At 44.0% G+C, this 18267-nt stretch overlaps 1 protein-coding gene across 4 annotated transcripts in view; it reads left to right on the top strand.

Moving 5' to 3' along the window:
* Positions 1–18267, top strand: part of SGK2 (serum/glucocorticoid regulated kinase 2) — a 396404-nt gene that overhangs the window by 162980 nt on the left and 215157 nt on the right. For 3 of the 4 annotated variants that reach the window (XM_085619218.1, XM_085619215.1, XM_085619216.1), the window contains exons 3-4: positions 6329–6389; positions 11192–11244. The exons of the other annotated variant lie outside the window; for it this stretch is intronic. In XM_085619218.1, coding sequence (XP_085475344.1) covers positions 6354–6389; positions 11192–11244 — 89 coding nt within the window. In that variant the 5' untranslated portion in view covers positions 6329–6353. The remainder of the gene's footprint in view (positions 1–6328; positions 6390–11191; positions 11245–18267) is intronic. 4 annotated transcript variants of the gene reach the window in all.

The following is an 18267-nucleotide window of genomic DNA, read 5'->3' on the forward strand; positions in this document are numbered from 1 at the left end:
CTTCTCATGGTAGAGACCAAAATACTTTATGATGTAAATGTCTAACTTTTGTTGCAAGTAGCAGTGTGCTGCAGTCTTGGGTCTACTACTGTAATAAACTCCCCTTGTCCTCTGTCAGGACCACTGGAAATATGTGGCAGGGGAGGACGAAATTAGGTTGCAGGGTTGACTAAATTATGCTGCAACAAAACGAAAATGTTGTAGCCTAATGCAGCATGCTTTGTGATAGTATGACTTAATTGTTTTTTTCTTTTAGACCAGAGATGCTCAAAGTAGGGCCTGGGGGCCGCATACCGCCCTCCTGACCTTTGCATGCATCCACCTGTTCTGCTGTTAATTTGACTTAGCAGTGACATTCAGAAAGCTTTAAACCAGAAGTATTTATTCACATATTAACTGAAGTAAAAGAGCCTGCACCACTTAACTTTAGGAACACATTCATTTTAAAAACATTGCGCAAAAAAAATGCTAACGTTTGAGAAAGGCAAAAATTCAAAATTCAAAAAAGTGTACATCACTGCATTTACTTTTTTTTTTTTGTGATAGTTTAAAAAAATATTCTTGGAAACATTCATGCCTTCCCCTCCCTGACAACGATGCCATCAGTGAGCCAAGAGGCAAGTTAATTGTCATGTGCACCCTCGATGTGGCCTAGGTTATTATTCATGTAACATAATAGTTTATTGAATCAAATACTATGTTTTGTACTGCACAAATCCTGAACTTCTTTCCATGGTGCTCTCATGCGATAACGAAAAACAACAAAGCAAAGTGAAATAAAACAATTGCCTAGGATCACACAGTGTAGTCAAGTAGAGAAGCTGGTATCGATCCCAGGTTTGAGCCCTGCGTCTAAGCACTCTTAATGTTTACGATTCAGACTAAAGGCACGAGGGGGATTGTGAGGCCTAAGGTTCTATTTCATTCTAAATCACTACTCCAGTTACTTCCTTCGTACACATTACTTGTCAAAGGTGACGATAGCAAGCAAAGAACTCTCACCCAAGGGTCGGTATATGGATAGCAGCTTAGATACAGCATGAACAGTTTTGTCAAATGTATGATTTTTCAAGAGATTAGGGGCTTAATGTTGAGGGACGTTTTGGAATGAAACCCTCAAAATAACTGACCCACTGTGCACATTATGTACATGCTTCACTTAACTTGTGCTAACCTTCTACTTCATCCCCCACCCCCCATATGTCCCTCACCACTACCCTGCTGGCATCAATATGGCCCTCGGTCACAACGCAGAACATTCTTTTGGACCTCTGGGAAAATGTTTGCGAGTATCCGTGTTTTAGATCTTAACACTGTCTTAGTGTTACCAGTTAGTAAATCAATTAAAGATGACCAGTCGACCTTCACGAAAGGATTGCTCCCGTATGGCCACAAGATGTGCAACATTTTTAATGTCTTTTGATCCTTTTGAGATGGAAACAATTTTTTTAATATCTGCAGTTGTGTGTCAACAGTGCCTTACCATGTGGAAAATGCTGCCACAGCAGTATCACAATATCTAGTGGTCCTGACTTCTAACGATACAATAGCACTGGTCATAATGGAAGAAGTAAACACCAAGGGCATACTTTTTTTCTGAATATCTCTTTATTCAGTTTTCACATAGACGAAACAAACAAAATAACATATCCCACCCGCCCCCCCCAACTTTCGAAAGCATGGAAGCAATCCTAGTGCAGCACCATTGAATAGAGCTTCCTGCAATTCGGACAGCTTCACATGATATCCCAGCAGCCAGAACATCACCAAGGGCATACTCCCAGGAAAGGCCTCCAGCATGGTTTTCATTTGCACATTCAGTACCGTTTAGTGGCAGAAGCTGGATTTGCATCTCAGTAGTTTAACATGCTCCTAACCCTGCATTTGTGCAGCAGCCCTCCTGTGCTGCATCACCTCCCACTCTGCCATATTAGTACCTCCTTTATAACTCATTACAGGCGTAAAAAGTGAACTGCTTATCCTTTCAGAGGATTAAAATTGTTCGAGAAACAAAATGCGGGACAAAGGGCGTCCCGCAGTGCCTCTGCAGGGGCAGTGGGACAGGATCAACAATTGTTGGCCAAACCTGTAACATTTATGGAGATTTTCGCCATCCTAATATGAGGAAATAAATAGGTCTTCCTTTTACCAGAGCTCAGGGGCGCTCGTAGTAGGGGGACGGGAGATGCTGCACCTCCCTCAAGAAAACATTACAGGAGTTTATAAGGGGAGTGAACAATTAAGACATTTAAATGCAAATGCAACATCCTTGTTCAATAAAATGTTAGATGTAGGGGTTCTCCAAAGCAAAAAAAACAAGAGTTCAATGTGACATTGAATGTTTTCGTTACAGTTCAGCAGACACATGTTTCCATTAAGTGTGAAGTTCACAAAACTAAATGTCAGCCTGTGAGTGAGTGCTCCTGATTGTGTCACAATAAAAACAAGCGCTGAAACACAAGCGCAGGCCCGCAGCCACGAAGGTTAATTGTTGTGAGAGAGAGGGGGGGCAGGAGGTGAGCCCGCGAGTGCTGTGCACGCGCTTGGGAGAGCAGTCTTCACTTTTCAAGCACTGCACTCGTGCTTGTGGTGCGCCGCTGCTTGCTCCCGCAAGGTGGATCCCGCCACAAGCACGAGTGCAGTGCTTGAAAAGTGAAGACCGATGGCTAAAGGCCCTCCTAGAGGAGCGCATGAACGCTGCCTAGGCGAGACCTAAAAATAGAGGGGGATAGCCGAAGGTGCGCCTTTTTTTTTCTTTTCCATTTACACTGCTGTGGTAGTATGCTCTGATCTAGGCCCATACCAGCTGGAGATGCTTCTTTGTCTCATATTGACTTGCACACCGCTCGTTGTAGCATTGTCACTCAATTGTCCCCAGGTTTTTCCAGTCATGAGATTACTTCTGCACTTGGGGCCTTTACCAAGGCCCCCATCCTGACTGGACCTTAATTGCTCCCCGGGCTGGTGGCTTGTGGCACCTCCACTAGGCCTTTTGGCCTCCTCAAGGCGATCAGTCCTGCACATTCACTAGATAAGGACCAATTATGGGCCCATCTTTCATTACAACATATTACAGCGATTTATGATCGGTCTCCAATTTTTGGTCTGAATTGGATTGGTGGCTCCAAACATTGCATACAGTGTCTTTTCCATTGTTGTTACACATGTGGATAAACATCACCCTGAACTCCTTCTCAGGCTCCCCATTATCAGAGTCCTGATGATGATCCTATACCCCATTGAGGATCAAAACGCTGTCGTTTTTTATGGAAAAACTCATGTTATTTACCTTATTTTGACTATACAGGTCATGTGGTGTTTAAATCGTGTGTGATCCACCCATATTGCCATACTCTTGTATGTGTCGCGCGTGTGTTTTTACCTCACTGGCACAGCTACTGATAACATTTCTGAGCTTTATACCAGTTGCTTACTAGCTTTAAAAAAAATTATTATTATGCTTTACTTTTAATGGGGACTACTATCTTGTTTCTTCCTTTGAAATACCCCAGATCCCAGGATCTCCCATATGTTTGATGTATGCTTCAGCAGCTTCACTGTATAAAGAGGCTGTTTACTGCCTCTGTTGCCTGATCTGGATCTTCAAAGGGAAACTTCAGTTATTCTAAATTGGGAGTGGCAAATAAAGTACAGGTTCTTTCCAAAATACCCATAGTTTAAAATATTTGCGACTCCCAATTCATAATAAGTGAAGTGTGTGTGTGTGTGTGTGTGTGTGTGTGTGTGTGTGTGTGTGTGTGTGTGTGTATGTATATGTATAAATATATATGATATATAATTATATAATTACAAGTCCTAAAAAAAGAAGTGGGGGGACTAACCAGGTTAGGCAGCACGCAAGTGAAATCATAATGCGTGCCATCACAACACATGATGTCACGACGTGTGACATAACAAAGTGACCTCACTGGATGTGACATCACAAGAAGTTACATCAGATATTAAGTCCTCATACATGTTTATCAGGTATGACATGAGTACATTTAAGCACATTAAGAGATTTAACAAATTAGGTTTGGTGTCAGAGTTGTGCCAAATAAAGTGGTGCAATCCCGACGCAAAATCTGTGCTTCAACTAATAAATGTATTTTTTTAAACCCTGTCACAAAGAAATTGACAACAAGAAGAAGCATGGCAGTAGATCTGTTCTGTTTAATTGGTTGCAAAGTTTGCAGTTAAAAAAAAAAATTATGGGTTGATATATCTGCTGTAAAGGTGCCCAGTAAATCTCAGGGAATAATAATAATGGTGAGATAACTCTGGAGGTTAATGCACTTGCCGGAGAGATCTAGGTTTTCTGAAGACCCAGATTTGAATCAAAGTAGTATAGAAAGCGAATGTATTTCCTGCAAAGCACAATCTGCAGCACGCAGATGACAGATTTTTATTTTATGTAGATAGTAAAGTGGGTTACAGCTTTGAACACAGATTATTTTGTTACCTGCAGTTCATAAATTGTAATCCTTGTAGTATAGCACAGTGTACTATGGACATGTGACTCATACACCTTCTAACCGTGTCTCAAGTAACTTATCTTGTACATTGATTTACACGTGTACATGATTCACTGTCAATGTATAATGAGTATGTTACGTAAAGATCTCTGACACCCTGCAGCGGGTTGCGTAGCACTATAAAAGAAATCAAATGGTGATATTGAAATTATTTGTGTTAATACTGGGACAGACCAACACACCTGACATTCTTACGGTGCATGCCTCTCTTACATACAAGGACTGAACAAAGGCTAAAAGCATGCCTCTCAAGTATCTGTAAAGAGAACAAGCTGTGTTCCTTTGATTGCCCTCTGTGGCATTTACATTTAAGTGTGAGGTTCCAGGCCGCCTCCAGTCAGGATTAAAAAAAAACAGGAGGCCTGATGGCCTCTTAACTTCGGCCCTCCTATATGGGCCCCATTTATTACCTGGGCTCAGGAGAGGACCAATGGACCCGATGATGAGGGGTAAATGCAATAAGCACTGAGACTGTGTGCCTTGTTGATTGTGGAGATTTGATGTGCGTCTCGACTGGATGCTACGGGAGGACTGGTGAGTGAGTTGGTTGGGTATCCTGAGAGGTCATTGTATGCCACTGTCAGAATTAGAATTATTAGATCTTAATGTTTACTCTTACCTAAATCCTGACTTTGTGGTTCGCGGGAACTTCGCTGTGCTCTAAACAGAAGCATATGGAAGGCCGTTATGATTTTATGTGATGTTGCACATTTGGCAACTATACACCAAGTTGGTTTGTTGTTGTATATGGTATATGCTGTAAGGATTTTGCAAAATCAATAAATAAAACTAAAAAAAAAAAAGCTCCCTCGCTGCCTGTACGTTGCTGCTGGGAATGGAACGTGCAGACGCTGCTGAATGTGTCCCGGTGTCTGAAAGTTACACGGAACAAGTTAAGCATATTTCTGTGGGACCCAAGTTCTTGCCCAGGGGGGAGGGGGGGGGGGGACGTTGTCCACCCTGTGAAAATAGTGGGTGGACACCGTGTACTCCCCGACTTGTGCTGTGTGTGTGTATACACATACATACATGCATGCATACATACTATGATCTCCTTCTAAATTCTTCCCATCACCTATCCCTCCTTTGACTCATTCCAAAAATCATTTTACTACAATGATCTTCCTAATCCATTTCTAGAGATTCTTCCCTCTTCGAGCCCCCATAATCCTTTTCAATCCAACTAACAGACTGGCATGTCCACTGCTCACATTAACTCCAATTTCACATTTCGTCAGGGGTAGTAGTAAGCACTATATAAATACAATTACAATACAATATGACCATGAACCACCTCACCCTACTACGGAAACGCATGTAAACTTACCTTTAGCGTGTTACCTGAACCACACATGCACATTTGATCGGGAAAATTGTCATTTTATTCCCGACCCACGTGTAAATAAACTCACCTTCCGGTACAGTACAGGCATCACGCCTGCGCGTGTCCCCAAAAAGCGCACTGAACCTGTTCTCGCCCGCTCTGGGCGCATCGCCTGAACCAGCGCTCGCTGGATGAAACAGCAACAAAGACTCCTCAGAACGGCAGCAGCAGGTCTTTCTGCTTTGAAAGCCGGCTGCAGACCTGAAGGGGCCTAGGCGGGCCTCCCCGGGGAGGTGTCTGGAAGGGCAGGGAGGCCCAGCAGGGAGGGGAGGGAGGGAGGGAGGGCGAGGAGAGGAAAGGTCCAAGCGCTGCAGGCCGTGGCGCATGGGAGACAGGACGTAGCAGCATGCCTCCAGAAGACACGGGGTCACTCGCCTGTTAACGCTCTCTCTCCTTCTGTCTCTCCCAGTGCTGAGGCGGCTACATTGCTGAGAATGGAGCGCGCTAAGACATTGGTACAGAACGGACAGGTGAGTGATTTAACCTTCTGTCATGTTAGGTAAACAAACTGTAAATTTGATATGAGCAAACTGCCTTTCTGCATAAGTTTCGCAACCGCAGCCAGAGATTGTTCTAAGTGCTTAAGTTGTGTTAAAAAACAAACAGTGGCCCAAAGTTTTAGTTTTCCTTGTTTTTTTCCTCTTCTAATAAGCCGGCCCCTGGCACTGCCGAACGCAGGAGTTACGAACATCACGAGTGCCTATTCTTGATTCTACCTCATGGCTGCTCTTCCCCAACCCTACACTTCCGCTTTCTTTATCTCACTCGTGCAGCTTCTTTCAGTTTTCCCCCATCCTTTTCTTTCTTTTTCACCCGTTCCCCTCCTTCTCTCTTGTGCTGCGCGTTACAGCCAGGGCCCCTGGTATTATGCGAGTGCTTGCTGCTCGTGCCACATAATACATCTGCAGCATAAGCTGTAGATTTAAAAAAAAAAAATGTTTGTTTATAGCTCAAACGGATGAAAAGTTACTGAACTCACAGCAACCCGTGTTGCTGCACTGTGGAAGACCTTATGCAAAGGTTGACTGGTCAGATTTCTGTAGCTTATTACTGTATTTGGATGTTAAACTGGTAGTAATGAGATGAAACCTTTGCCTAGACAGTGTTATAATGTGAAACGCATTCAAAATTATGGAGTAATACTATCACAAAATATGCTTCTTTAGGTTGCATAATTTACCTTTTCTTGCTGCATAATTTGGTCAAACCTGCAGCACAAGTCCAGCGTCCTTGGTTACAGAAAAATGTCTTTAACAATAAAGGAATTTTTTATGAATGTCTGATTCATGAATACATTTTATTGAATCAAATAGCTATAGAGCTTTTCAAGCCAGACCATAAACCATCAGTGACAAAGCCAATAGGTCTCGCCTCTGAGACTATTACCTCTGCCATTGACTTTTTGTTAATGCTGTACAGCATTAACAGCATGGGCTTTGCCAACGCTTAACAAAGACTGTTTCATCCAAGCTAATGCCAGGGCCAGATTGGCCCTACTGGGCATTGTTTTTTCCCCATGAGGGTGGAAGTGTGGGGGGCTGTTTTGCAGCATCGTGGGTCCAGTGGCATAACAGAACTTGAGGGAGCCTCCCTAGTCCCCGGATCCAGTCAGGCGCTCAAAGACCTGGGACCGCTACCTGTGCACAATACCCCTGAGCCCCCCCCCCCCCACACACACACACCACAGGGGCTAATTTCAGCAACTGCTCCAACGGTCTTTCAGTCTGGGCAGTGTCGGCCTCATAGCCTGGCCCAGCACTGTGGATGCTTTGGTGATCCTATGACTTGCCGGGCTCCACGTGTTAGTAGTTTGCATAGTGCAGGGTCCGCGCTGGGCTCCCTCCCCGAGTCGACACCACACCTCCCCCACTGCCCAGCCCCAAATGTTGCAAGCATCAGGAAGAGTCCAGATAACATAGCATAATTGTCTTAAAGCTCCTCAAAGAAAAGGAGGGCCCCCTCCGCAAACAGCTCACCTAGAGATTCAACAGAAGCATGTCGCCACCATGATTGGTGTGCCACTGTCCACAAGTTGCTAAGGCAGCCAGGCACCACAGAGCGAGATCCATGAAATACACTGACCCATCTGTAGATAATGTGACTAGCAATCCTGGACCACCTGGAGCAAGAGCGGTGTCCGTGTGCCACAGTAGCATGAGGGGTGCCATCTGGATGTACCCCAGCATGCATGGCCGCATCACCATAGGCCAAAGACTCTTTACATCAGGATGTGTCTCTGGGGCGATCCACGTAATCGGCCATTGTAGCTGTCCCGCTAGTTAATACAGCTTGTAGTCCAGGTCCCCCCGGCCCCCTACCACTAAGGGTAGACACAATTTCTCCAGGGCCATATGACATATGCCTGACACCCATATCAGATTGGAAGCCTATCCACGTGAGTCCCGGAGTACTATTTGAGGTAGCAGCAGAGGAACACTGGCAAACATGTATAGGAGCTGCAGCAGAGCCACCATTTTTTCAATGCGTTGTGACCCATAGGTAACAGCGGCAATGTCCGCCAAAAGCTGACGCACGTAGAAAGGCCATCACTCTACCCACATTGCGTACATCTGCAGTATATATACATATAATCTCCCAGGTACTGAAAGGTATGCCAAGCAATCGGGATCTAATGGGGCCCAGACCCCCAACAAGAAAGCCTTGCACAGGTCTGTCAGGAAAATGCGTAATTTCTGTTTTATGACACCGGAGAGTGCGCCAAACAAGTCTTAGAGCTTGAAGACTGGCGCTAGACCCGAGGTGACCTCATTTAGGTAGATCAGGATGTCGTCCGCAGATAAAGCGATATGTTTCCAACCGACCACTCTGTCCATGCTCTCTTCTCGATTTCACATGCCAAAGGCTCTATGGCGAGAAACAAAAAAGGCGACAACGGGCAGACCTGGCGTGTGCCTCTATGAATGTACCATTGCCCAGAATACTCCCACCCAATCTGTGCCATCGCCTGTGGGGTTGTGTATAACACCCGAATGCAAGCCAGCAGCTCCTCCCTTAACCACATAGGACCAAAAGGCTATCAAATGCCTTTTCCATGTACACTGGGAACGCCGAGGCTCAGGAGCGGCCCTCCGACAATCCGTCTAATATATGGAAGAGGTAATAAGTGATTTTTCTTTTATGTAACTGTATCGATACCCAGGTAATTCTACCTTCTTCATGAGTGATTTAACGAAGGCTATTTGTTCTTTCAGCACCACCCATTGTATCTCGATTATTCTGGGATAAATTAATCTTCATTTAGACACTGCTTGTGATACATGTTTCCAAAACTTTCTCAGCCTGTTACTCCAATTTGCTTCATCATAACTGTTGTGTTGAGCAACTCGCATGCATGGCCACATTTTAGATTTGGTTAACACACCGAAAGGCTCTGCTTCTACTGCTATTTCCTTGTAGACCTCTTTTTAATTGAATTTCCCTTGCCAGGTGATCAAAGTTATAGTTCGTTCAGCTGGTTTATGCACAATAAGGAGAATATAATGAGCAACCATAAGACCTTTGCTACAGTCCACTTTGAACAGCTGATGTACCAATGATGGCCCCTCAGCCAAGTACACTGAGGGGCCTATTTATGAGAACCCTCCATCAATTTAAGACCAAAAACGTGTGTGGTGCAAGCAATAATCCATGCTAACTAGTGGGATGGGAAAGCAACAAACCACGTGGGATAGAGTCAAGAAAAACGAGCGACGCAACAGAGCAAGCTGACGATGGAGGAAGAAGCACCTGTGAGGGAGAAGAACAAAAAACATGTACCTCCAATACAAGCACAACAAGCGGAAGGGCGCCAATAAAGAGATTAATCAGTGCATAGGAAATACTCCATAGAAAGGAGAACACACACAAACGAGAAGTGACGCCTGCATCTGCTGACCAGTGAGGAGCAAGGAATTGTCAATGATAAGCAAGCCAACCAATAGTAAGTAACGGGCAAGCTGAAATCCCCTTTTTAGAGTATTTGTTTTATTTATAAAGATACAATAGGTCGTCACCTTAGTGACAGCGCATGTGCGCTGCCTGCAGGCTCGACCTAAAAAAAATTACAAGGACACGACATGACACTTCTACTTGTCCTTGAACAACTTAAAATTCTTATTAATTTCCCACAGCAAGTAAATTGTGCGTACATAAAACCAGTGGAAAGAAACTCTTTATTAAACTCCCCGGCTTTCTTGTGAATACAATTATTTTCAGTACAGGAGTAGTAGACATCTGTTGGAGAATTCCAGACCAAGGTTTCCAGGGCCCAAAGTTAATTACGAGGATCATTCCCCGTTTCACTCGCAAAAGGCAAGACAAAAACGTAGGGACCAGTGGAAACATGAGAAAAGCAAGTGGCTGATCCTCATGCCCAAAGCACCCACTGTGAGCAATCATAAGCAGAGTTTAGCAACCAGTGGATTGTCTGGGCGTGCAACTAAATCAATCACTGGGCTAATGTACCTGACACCACTCTCACAAAATGTCTCTTTGAGAGACAAAAGCTGTCAGAGGACAGAAAGTCTATGCTTAGAGAATTCAATTGAGCGAGCTGTCCAACTTCCCTGAAGGCTAATGTTTGTAATATCAAGAGATGTTTCTCTGGCAAAGACCTGTTACCTGAGCCAAGTTGCTGCATGGGTTGTTGCTTCACATGCACTTTGATTTTGGTATGGTCTGCCCTTTGATTAACCCCTCTGCCCGAAACCTTATGACGGGTAGCTAATTGGATGTTACTGCAGACTTCTCCCAGGCGGCATGCTACCTTTTCAACCACCAGCAAACCCGTATGAATAATGTATCAAGTTGGTAATCTAGTGCTTTCTTGCTCACTCATTCATTTGCAGTCCTGGTAAAGTCTTCTTCAAAGCACATTGTTTTAAGGCGTATTAGTGTGCCAGTTCTTCATATGTACTAATTGTAAATTGATGCAAATGGGGGTGGGTCTAAGGCTTTTATGCAGAGGGTCTCCAACCAGTAGCTTGTGAGCTACTGTAGTTCTCCAGCTACCTCTGAGTAGCTCACCTGTGTGCAGCCCAGCTTATTAAATTTGAAAGCTTTTGCTTGGTTGAATTAATGTACCTATTAAACAAATGGAGATTATACAGCACTAATAATATTAGTAGCTCTCAATGCGTTTCATTGAACATGAGTAGCTCTCAGTACAGAAAAGGTTGGAGACCCCTGCGGGAATGTGACTAGTCTTGCTTACAGTAACCAGGACCATATGCGTCATTACTCATGAGGCACTGTGCCCTCTTTCTTTCCACAGCCCGAAATATCATCAACAGCCATTATCAACCTCGGACCTTCTGCGAACCCCAAGTAAGTGCCCTCCACACCATCATTTCCATGTATAGAGCTGACTAATGAATGAGGCAGTCCTGTGTCACCACCAGCCTCTTACTGGGGTCTCTAGAGTGACGACTAGTTCACTTTGAGATATGGTATTGTCTGTGATGTGTGGAGCGGGCCCCACATTCGAATGTTGCTTCTCTTCTCGATACCTCTATAAGTAAGTCTTCATGAACGTATAACTGGTTCTGTTCTAAGAATTTTGGGAGACCTAGACCAGACAAATGTGGTTGGCCCAAACCCTCCTGCCAAAACTCCTCGCCTTGCCCCTATGATAGTGACCCTTCCTTTCCCTGTGCCACTTAAATATTTCCCTGGATCCTCCACCTGTCAGTACTAGGTGTTGTATAAAAACTGGATACCGGAAGGATCCGACTCTCGGAGGGAAACGCTTCAATCTGATGACTCTGCTGTCAAAAAATGATACTCTTTGTTTACCATTTCGTTCCTTCTGCCTTGCATCGAGTTGGCAAGATCTGTTACTTTGTCCTTGCTGTCCAATAAGCCTTTAATTATCAATTACAATGGTTTAACTTCAATCTGCAGTGGTGTGGTACTGGACTATCGTGGTCAGTTTGTCGTCTGGCATAAATATCATGTCTTAAGTATCACTTACAAAAAGTTCACCCGGATTTTTAAAAGAAAAAGTACAACCAATAGGAAGACATTTTCATAAACAAAATTCAAAACAAAATGTTTTTGTAAGAAGACAGATATTATGACACATCTCCCTGAAAACTCTAAAGTGTATTAATTATTAACACTGAAGGCCCAGGCGAGGACTATGCTTTTATTCAAAACATTAAAATTGAAGGTCCGCGTCGCTGGCAAACCACCAGAACTCCACTGCCATTAAAACGGAGCGCATCCAGCAGATACTGACAACAAGGTTAGAGCCCCACTCATTAAGAGTTAGGATTGCACACATCAGAGTAGACTTGATCCCACTGTGATTGAAACATTTAAGACTGAATAGCAACATCCAAGATGCCCGCTGTAATTAGCTGACTTCTGCAGACACTTGCAGCAGCCCAGAACCTGTAATTACAACTAATGGTGGAGGACAAAGCACTAGCAATTGGACAACCCTGCCTCCCGCCATTAAAATGGTCTCATTCACTCGTAGGACAGATTCCACTTTCTCCAGAGCTGAGAGGCATAGGCCGCAGGCCTGCTCCAGAACCTCACTTTTATCAACTCTCAATAGCAGGTGCCTCCCTTTGTCAGTAAAACGTAGAAACGGAGGATTCCAAACGCAGGCCGTGAGCCAGAACCTCAAAGCTATTACAATTGTTGGCCTCTACTGTAGGGCAAACCAGGTTGACTTTATGATGAGCAGTGACCGTGGGCCCTCGGCCTGTTGTGCAGATGTTTTGTCATTCAGTACCCCACCAGAGCTATTTCGGGGATTGGGAATACAATGTAATGTATGTCTAGTTATCCAGGCGTCCTCCTTTCACTCTAGTGCATTTCAGTGCAAGGCTCCAGCTGCAGCAGCCTGTTGTTACACCAAGACCGTGTTTGCAGATTTGAAGGATATTGATTAAGTACCGAGGAATAAAAACATCCTTACAGTAAGAGGAGTCTCTTGAGGATTGGATTAGCTGAATATTGAACACTAGGCGACTATAAGCACCTTAGACTCAATCACGTCAAAGTACTCGAAGCCCGTCAGACTAAGGCAATCAATTGTGGAACATTGATTTATCTAGGCTCTCCAAGTTTCATTATGTGACGAAAGCCAGCATTTAAACATAGGTTACCAGGTTCAAAACTGTACATTACTCTTAGACCTCATTGGTCCCAAAGTAACACCCTAGCATCCTCAAGCTCCCATCAGCCCTCCAACCAAGGAAACACGAATGTTAACTCGCAGCCTTTGCATTTGGGAAATGTCTGGAACTTTACAAAACAATAGCTGGTATGGGCGAATGTCTTCTGTGAATGTCATTAAGGTCATTGCTGCCAAGGTTTCAACTTGCTATGTGTGACATTTTCATAAGTTCAGTGAAAATATGAGTGACATTTCAAAGAGTATGGGTGACGTTTTCTTGCGAGCAAAATTAAACAATGAAGTCCGGGGAAACCAATATTAGAAACTACACCCATTTGAGCAAAGAGAAACCAAGTCCCTGAACTAAAGTGCGTCAACAGCCTGCACAGTTCTCAGGCTCAGTGCGCTACAGGCCTCCGACTCAGTACACTACAGGCCGGGGACTCGGGCAGCTCAAAATGTATGAGGCATTCATTTTATTTATTTATAGCAGTCATAGCAAGTTAGCAGAACTACTACATACTGGCGCCACAGGCTTAGGCAGACACAAATACTTTGTTTCAAGGCAAGCCTGCACGGTGGCAATTGGGGGGCCTGTGGCCGCAACTACTTGTGCCGTGGACCACTCTCCAGTGGCAATGATTCTAATTTCTGGCTTAGCCAGGCCCTGCACACACTTTCTCAGCTGCTGGCTTCAGTAGGGTCGGGTCCGGCCGTGGGATCACTCTGCTTAGGTGTAGACCAGCAAAGCAGCAGCAATATTATCGATCCTGCACACGTGTCCCCCCCCCATCACTTACATGTCTGTTACTATCACCATTCAAAAATCTTGCGCAGCATGTCACTGCTACACAGTGGTCGAAGTGGGGGAAAAAAAGTAGGGGAACTGTGGGCGGAGACTCAGGGGGCGGGAATAACCCAAGGATTGGATTAATGGGCGGAGTCGGAGGTGTGGCTAGAAATAGCAAAACATACCAATTTTTGAACGTTTGGCATTTCACTGACCAGTTACAGCTTATAACGTTATTTAATTCAAAGAATCAATAAACATGTTTATTTGAGGTTTAATATACAAGTTGTTTATATTTAATTCATTTACAATGTGGGACATGTTTCCAATCACAGAATATTCCAAATACGCTTATAAGTGGAATCATAAGCCATTTGTCTCCGAGCCATGCAGTTTCTTTCATCTGCACTTCTCCTCTCTTTTTCTAACCATTTCTGAACATAAAATTCAGGTTTAAATTCTATGACAGGTGGCCCCACGATATTTATGAACATTGTAGAAGACAGACGATTGATTGATATTCTGTTCCGCAGTGGTGTGAGCACATCATTCATTACACTAAAGCCCCGTTCACATTCAGCAGTTGAGGTACAAAAGGTGTTTATAATGTGCATTAATGGTTTCAGGCTTTCAGAGATGCAATTTTTATTTTGTTTGTACTCTCTGAAACCAAGGATGTACTGCCTGGTATCAAATACATGCAACCTGCTACAAAGGTTTTGTAATTCTCCCTCACCGTATAAGATGTCTACTGGATCTGGCCAATAAACTGGTTGTAGGAGTTTCATTCTATGTACTAACTCTTTGTATTCTATTTCATCCTTGTTTGTAGTTGTGCATCTAGAAACATTTGATGCATTAGACATTGTCATCCTTTTTCGCAGGTTATTTGCTAAGCTCCTAAAGAACTGTGCCCTATTGATGCTAACACAGCCTTTTTTCTGTTGCAGTCCTATACCAGCAAACTGCATCCGTTCAGCAGCATCTAATGCAGTTGTAGCAAACAAAGGGCCCAGGTGCATCAGCCATTGATTCAAACACTAAAATCTGCATCTGTATTGAACGATCGCCTCATATATGGTCATATCACGCCGCTGGAGCCTTCTGGATAGGTCACCCAATTCTGTGAGAGCATCATATAAAATGCCCATATTTTCAACAAACACCAGGGAGGTTAATAAATGGTTTAAACCAGCATATTTCCTCTGCTCAATGTCGCTCCTCGTTGAGTTTTCTGAAGATTCCATGAAATGTTTAATAAGTCCTTTGTAGTTATTCCAAACAGCTCTCAAAGATCTTTCACTTGAGGACACCCAACGTACATCTAGCACCTTTCCAATTGCCAGAAGTCTTACTTCTACCTCCAGAGCACATTCCCCAAGCTCTCTCTGATTTTTCGGAGAGGCATGGTAGGTGGTATATAGTTTATCAAAAAAAAATTTGAGCTGATTAATGCCTGCGACTTCTTTACAAACATCACCCACAGCAAGCTCCAGCTTGTGGTTAGCACAGTGCCATACACTCAACTGTGGATATTTCAGTTTCAGAAGAGTTGCCACACCGGATTTCCTACCTATCATATTGGAAGCACCATCTGTTACAAGCTGAACCAAATGACTTTTTAAATACTCATCAGTAAAACCGTGTCTCTCTAAGCATGCAAGTAAGGTATCTAAGATTAGATCTGCTGCTGTGCTAGGCAACTCAACAAGGTCCAAGAAAAAGGTCAGTGGCTCATTGTGTTTATCAATACATGCTCTTACACAGATAATTAGTCTGGTCAATTTACTATTTGTGAGCTTAGGGACATATTTATGGGAATGGTGGCGCAGGGCAGCACAGCAAGTTACTTTGCTGCGCTGCCCTGCGTCACAGGGAAAGGGCGGGAATGTGCCGTAGTTATCCAATATGGTGCATTCCGGTCTTTTCCCCCTGCACTGGCGCCATTTCGACAGCCTAGCTTCAACGCAGGCACACTTGCCCCATGGTGCAAGGGTGCCTCCTTTGCATGCAGGATTGTTTTTGTGCAGGAAGGGGCACCTTCCTGTACAAAAACAATCTTGAGAGGCTTTTTCATCTTTCTATGTGGGCTGCAGAATAAAGCACAGTTTGAAAGAGGAAAAAGCAAGGAGAAATAAAGATATTTCTCCTAGTTATGCCTCCTCTGGGGCAGCGCAAGATTTTGCCGCATTCCCAGGATTACAAGTCCTTGTTACCTTAACGCTTTTACTCTCGTTCAGAAATCAATGAGTATTTTTTGTCTCAAACATTGAGGACATGAATATAGGGCTCCTCCTGTACACATGTGTTAAGCAGGGCTCAGAGACAAAGGAACTCTTCAAGAGAATCTGATCTGACTCACGGAAACCCACAAGGGCTCCTTCTTATCCACAAATTGTGCACTCTTGATTGTCAGCGCCAGGATGCCTGTTAGGTGAGAGTGCGCTTTACAAGTGAGATAAATAAATAAATAATGCTTATTCATGTCAGCCAGCTAGCTGCTCAAACATAGTATAGCACATATGTATTCAAGTGTCCTGCAAAGAAGAATGAGTGCGAGTAAGTAAATGTGGGTGTGAATGATTGAGTGCCTGAATGTAACTGAGCATGAGTGAAAGAGTGTATGTCGATGAAAGTGAGAGAAAGTGAGTGAGAAGGAGTCACGTAGAGTAAGTGAAACTGTAAGTTAGAATGAGGTAATCAGAGTAGGAAAAAGTGGTGAGACTGATTGAGTGAGAATGTGATACCGAATGTTGAAGAGTGAGTGCAAGTAAGCAATTTTGAGTAAAAGGGAAAGTGAATCAGAATGAATAATGGGGGTAGTGAGCCTGAGTGAGATAACATGTGAGCAAGCAGGACAAAACACAGGCCTTGGCAAAGTGGAGGTAAATATTTACTTATGGGAAGAACATATTGTGCATCTTGAAAAAAAATGTGGTCAACTCCTGGGGATGTTGTCTTGGCACAGTAATGGCTTTTGAGAGAACTTGTGTAAAAATGGGGTGTTGAAAATAAAATGCAGTATTTGACCCTATAGTTTTTTTTTCAAAATTATCTTGGGAGTAGCAACACCCAGACTGCAAATCCTCCGGGCCCTCCTTTATCTCTTCTTAGTCTTACAAGGCCCATTAAATCGCACTCTTTTCCAAATCTCTTTCTAAATATTATCACTCTCAAAAACTGTTTTTTCTATGTAATTTTCCTTTGATGGGAAGAGGAGGTTTCTGAGGTGGTAGTATCAGGCAAGTGACACTACTTGGGCTCCCTCTGTTTGAGCCTTCATGGAGGATCCCTCTTCATTGCTACCTCCACCTGACCCCAGACTCCGCAACGCACTCCCTTACAGGCTTGATTATACACTACTCCTCTCCAGTGCACCTTATCTCACAGCTGACCTTGGGCCCCAGCCCCATATCAGGCACCATCGGGCTCCACTTTCATTTTCCCGGTAAAAACATTAGTAAAATCACCTTCAAACTTAAAACATTGAATATAGCAGTAAATACAATTAGCACACACTTTAAAGTATGTTCCACAGTAGCCCTTATGACCCGACTGCTAATTAAATAAACAAAAACAGAAAGGCCATTACAAGGCCGGCTTTAGTGCTGATGCGAAAGTCTTTTTTGGCGCCACACCAATAATCACTGCCATACGCCACAAGTGCTCCTCATCTCCCCATAGCCCCTCCCCCTCATTACCTCCTCCTCGGATTTCCTCAGTGCCACCCTCCACCAGTGCCCCTCATTTCGCTGTAGCCCCTCCCCCTCATGACCTTCTGCTCAGAATCCCTCACTACCATCCTCCAGCAGTGCCCCTCATCTCTCCCTAGCTCCCCCCTCCCCCCCATGACCTCTTCTTCGGATTCCCTCACTGCCACCCTCCAACAGTGCCCCTCATCGCTCCATAGCCACTCCCACTACCTCCTCCTCGGATTCCCTCACTGCCACCCTCCAACAGTGCCCCTCATCTTTATGTAGCCCCTCTCTCATATGCAATTCATTTGTTGTGTAGCGCTACTCATATCAGTGTAGTGTGTGTCAGTACTTTACACCACGCACACATTATACAGAGACAACGAATCATACAAGTATGTAAATCAGCCTACAGGGAATGTCACATAAGCCAATGAGGATTACAAGGTGTATGAATCACATGTCATCCATACTGGTGGGCAGTTATTTTAAGAGGGTTTGGTCTGGAGAAGCACAAACTCAGGATTTAAAGAGTACTCCAGTGGTTAGGGGTTGGCTTTACTGATAAAAATGTATATCTGCCCAAAGATACTCATTTTAGCAACATTAGAATAATGAAAGACTGGGGAAGTTCTAACTATATCACAAAACAAAAAACGCGAAGTTCTAACTATATCATTCAGGTTTGCATACAGCTCTTTGATGACAGTTCATTGGTCACTGTCCTAGGTTAG

The sequence above is a fragment of the Triturus cristatus genome, chromosome 7 (assembly GCF_964204655.1).
Source record: "Triturus cristatus chromosome 7, aTriCri1.1, whole genome shotgun sequence".
Lineage (NCBI taxonomy): Eukaryota > Metazoa > Chordata > Amphibia > Caudata > Salamandridae > Triturus > Triturus cristatus.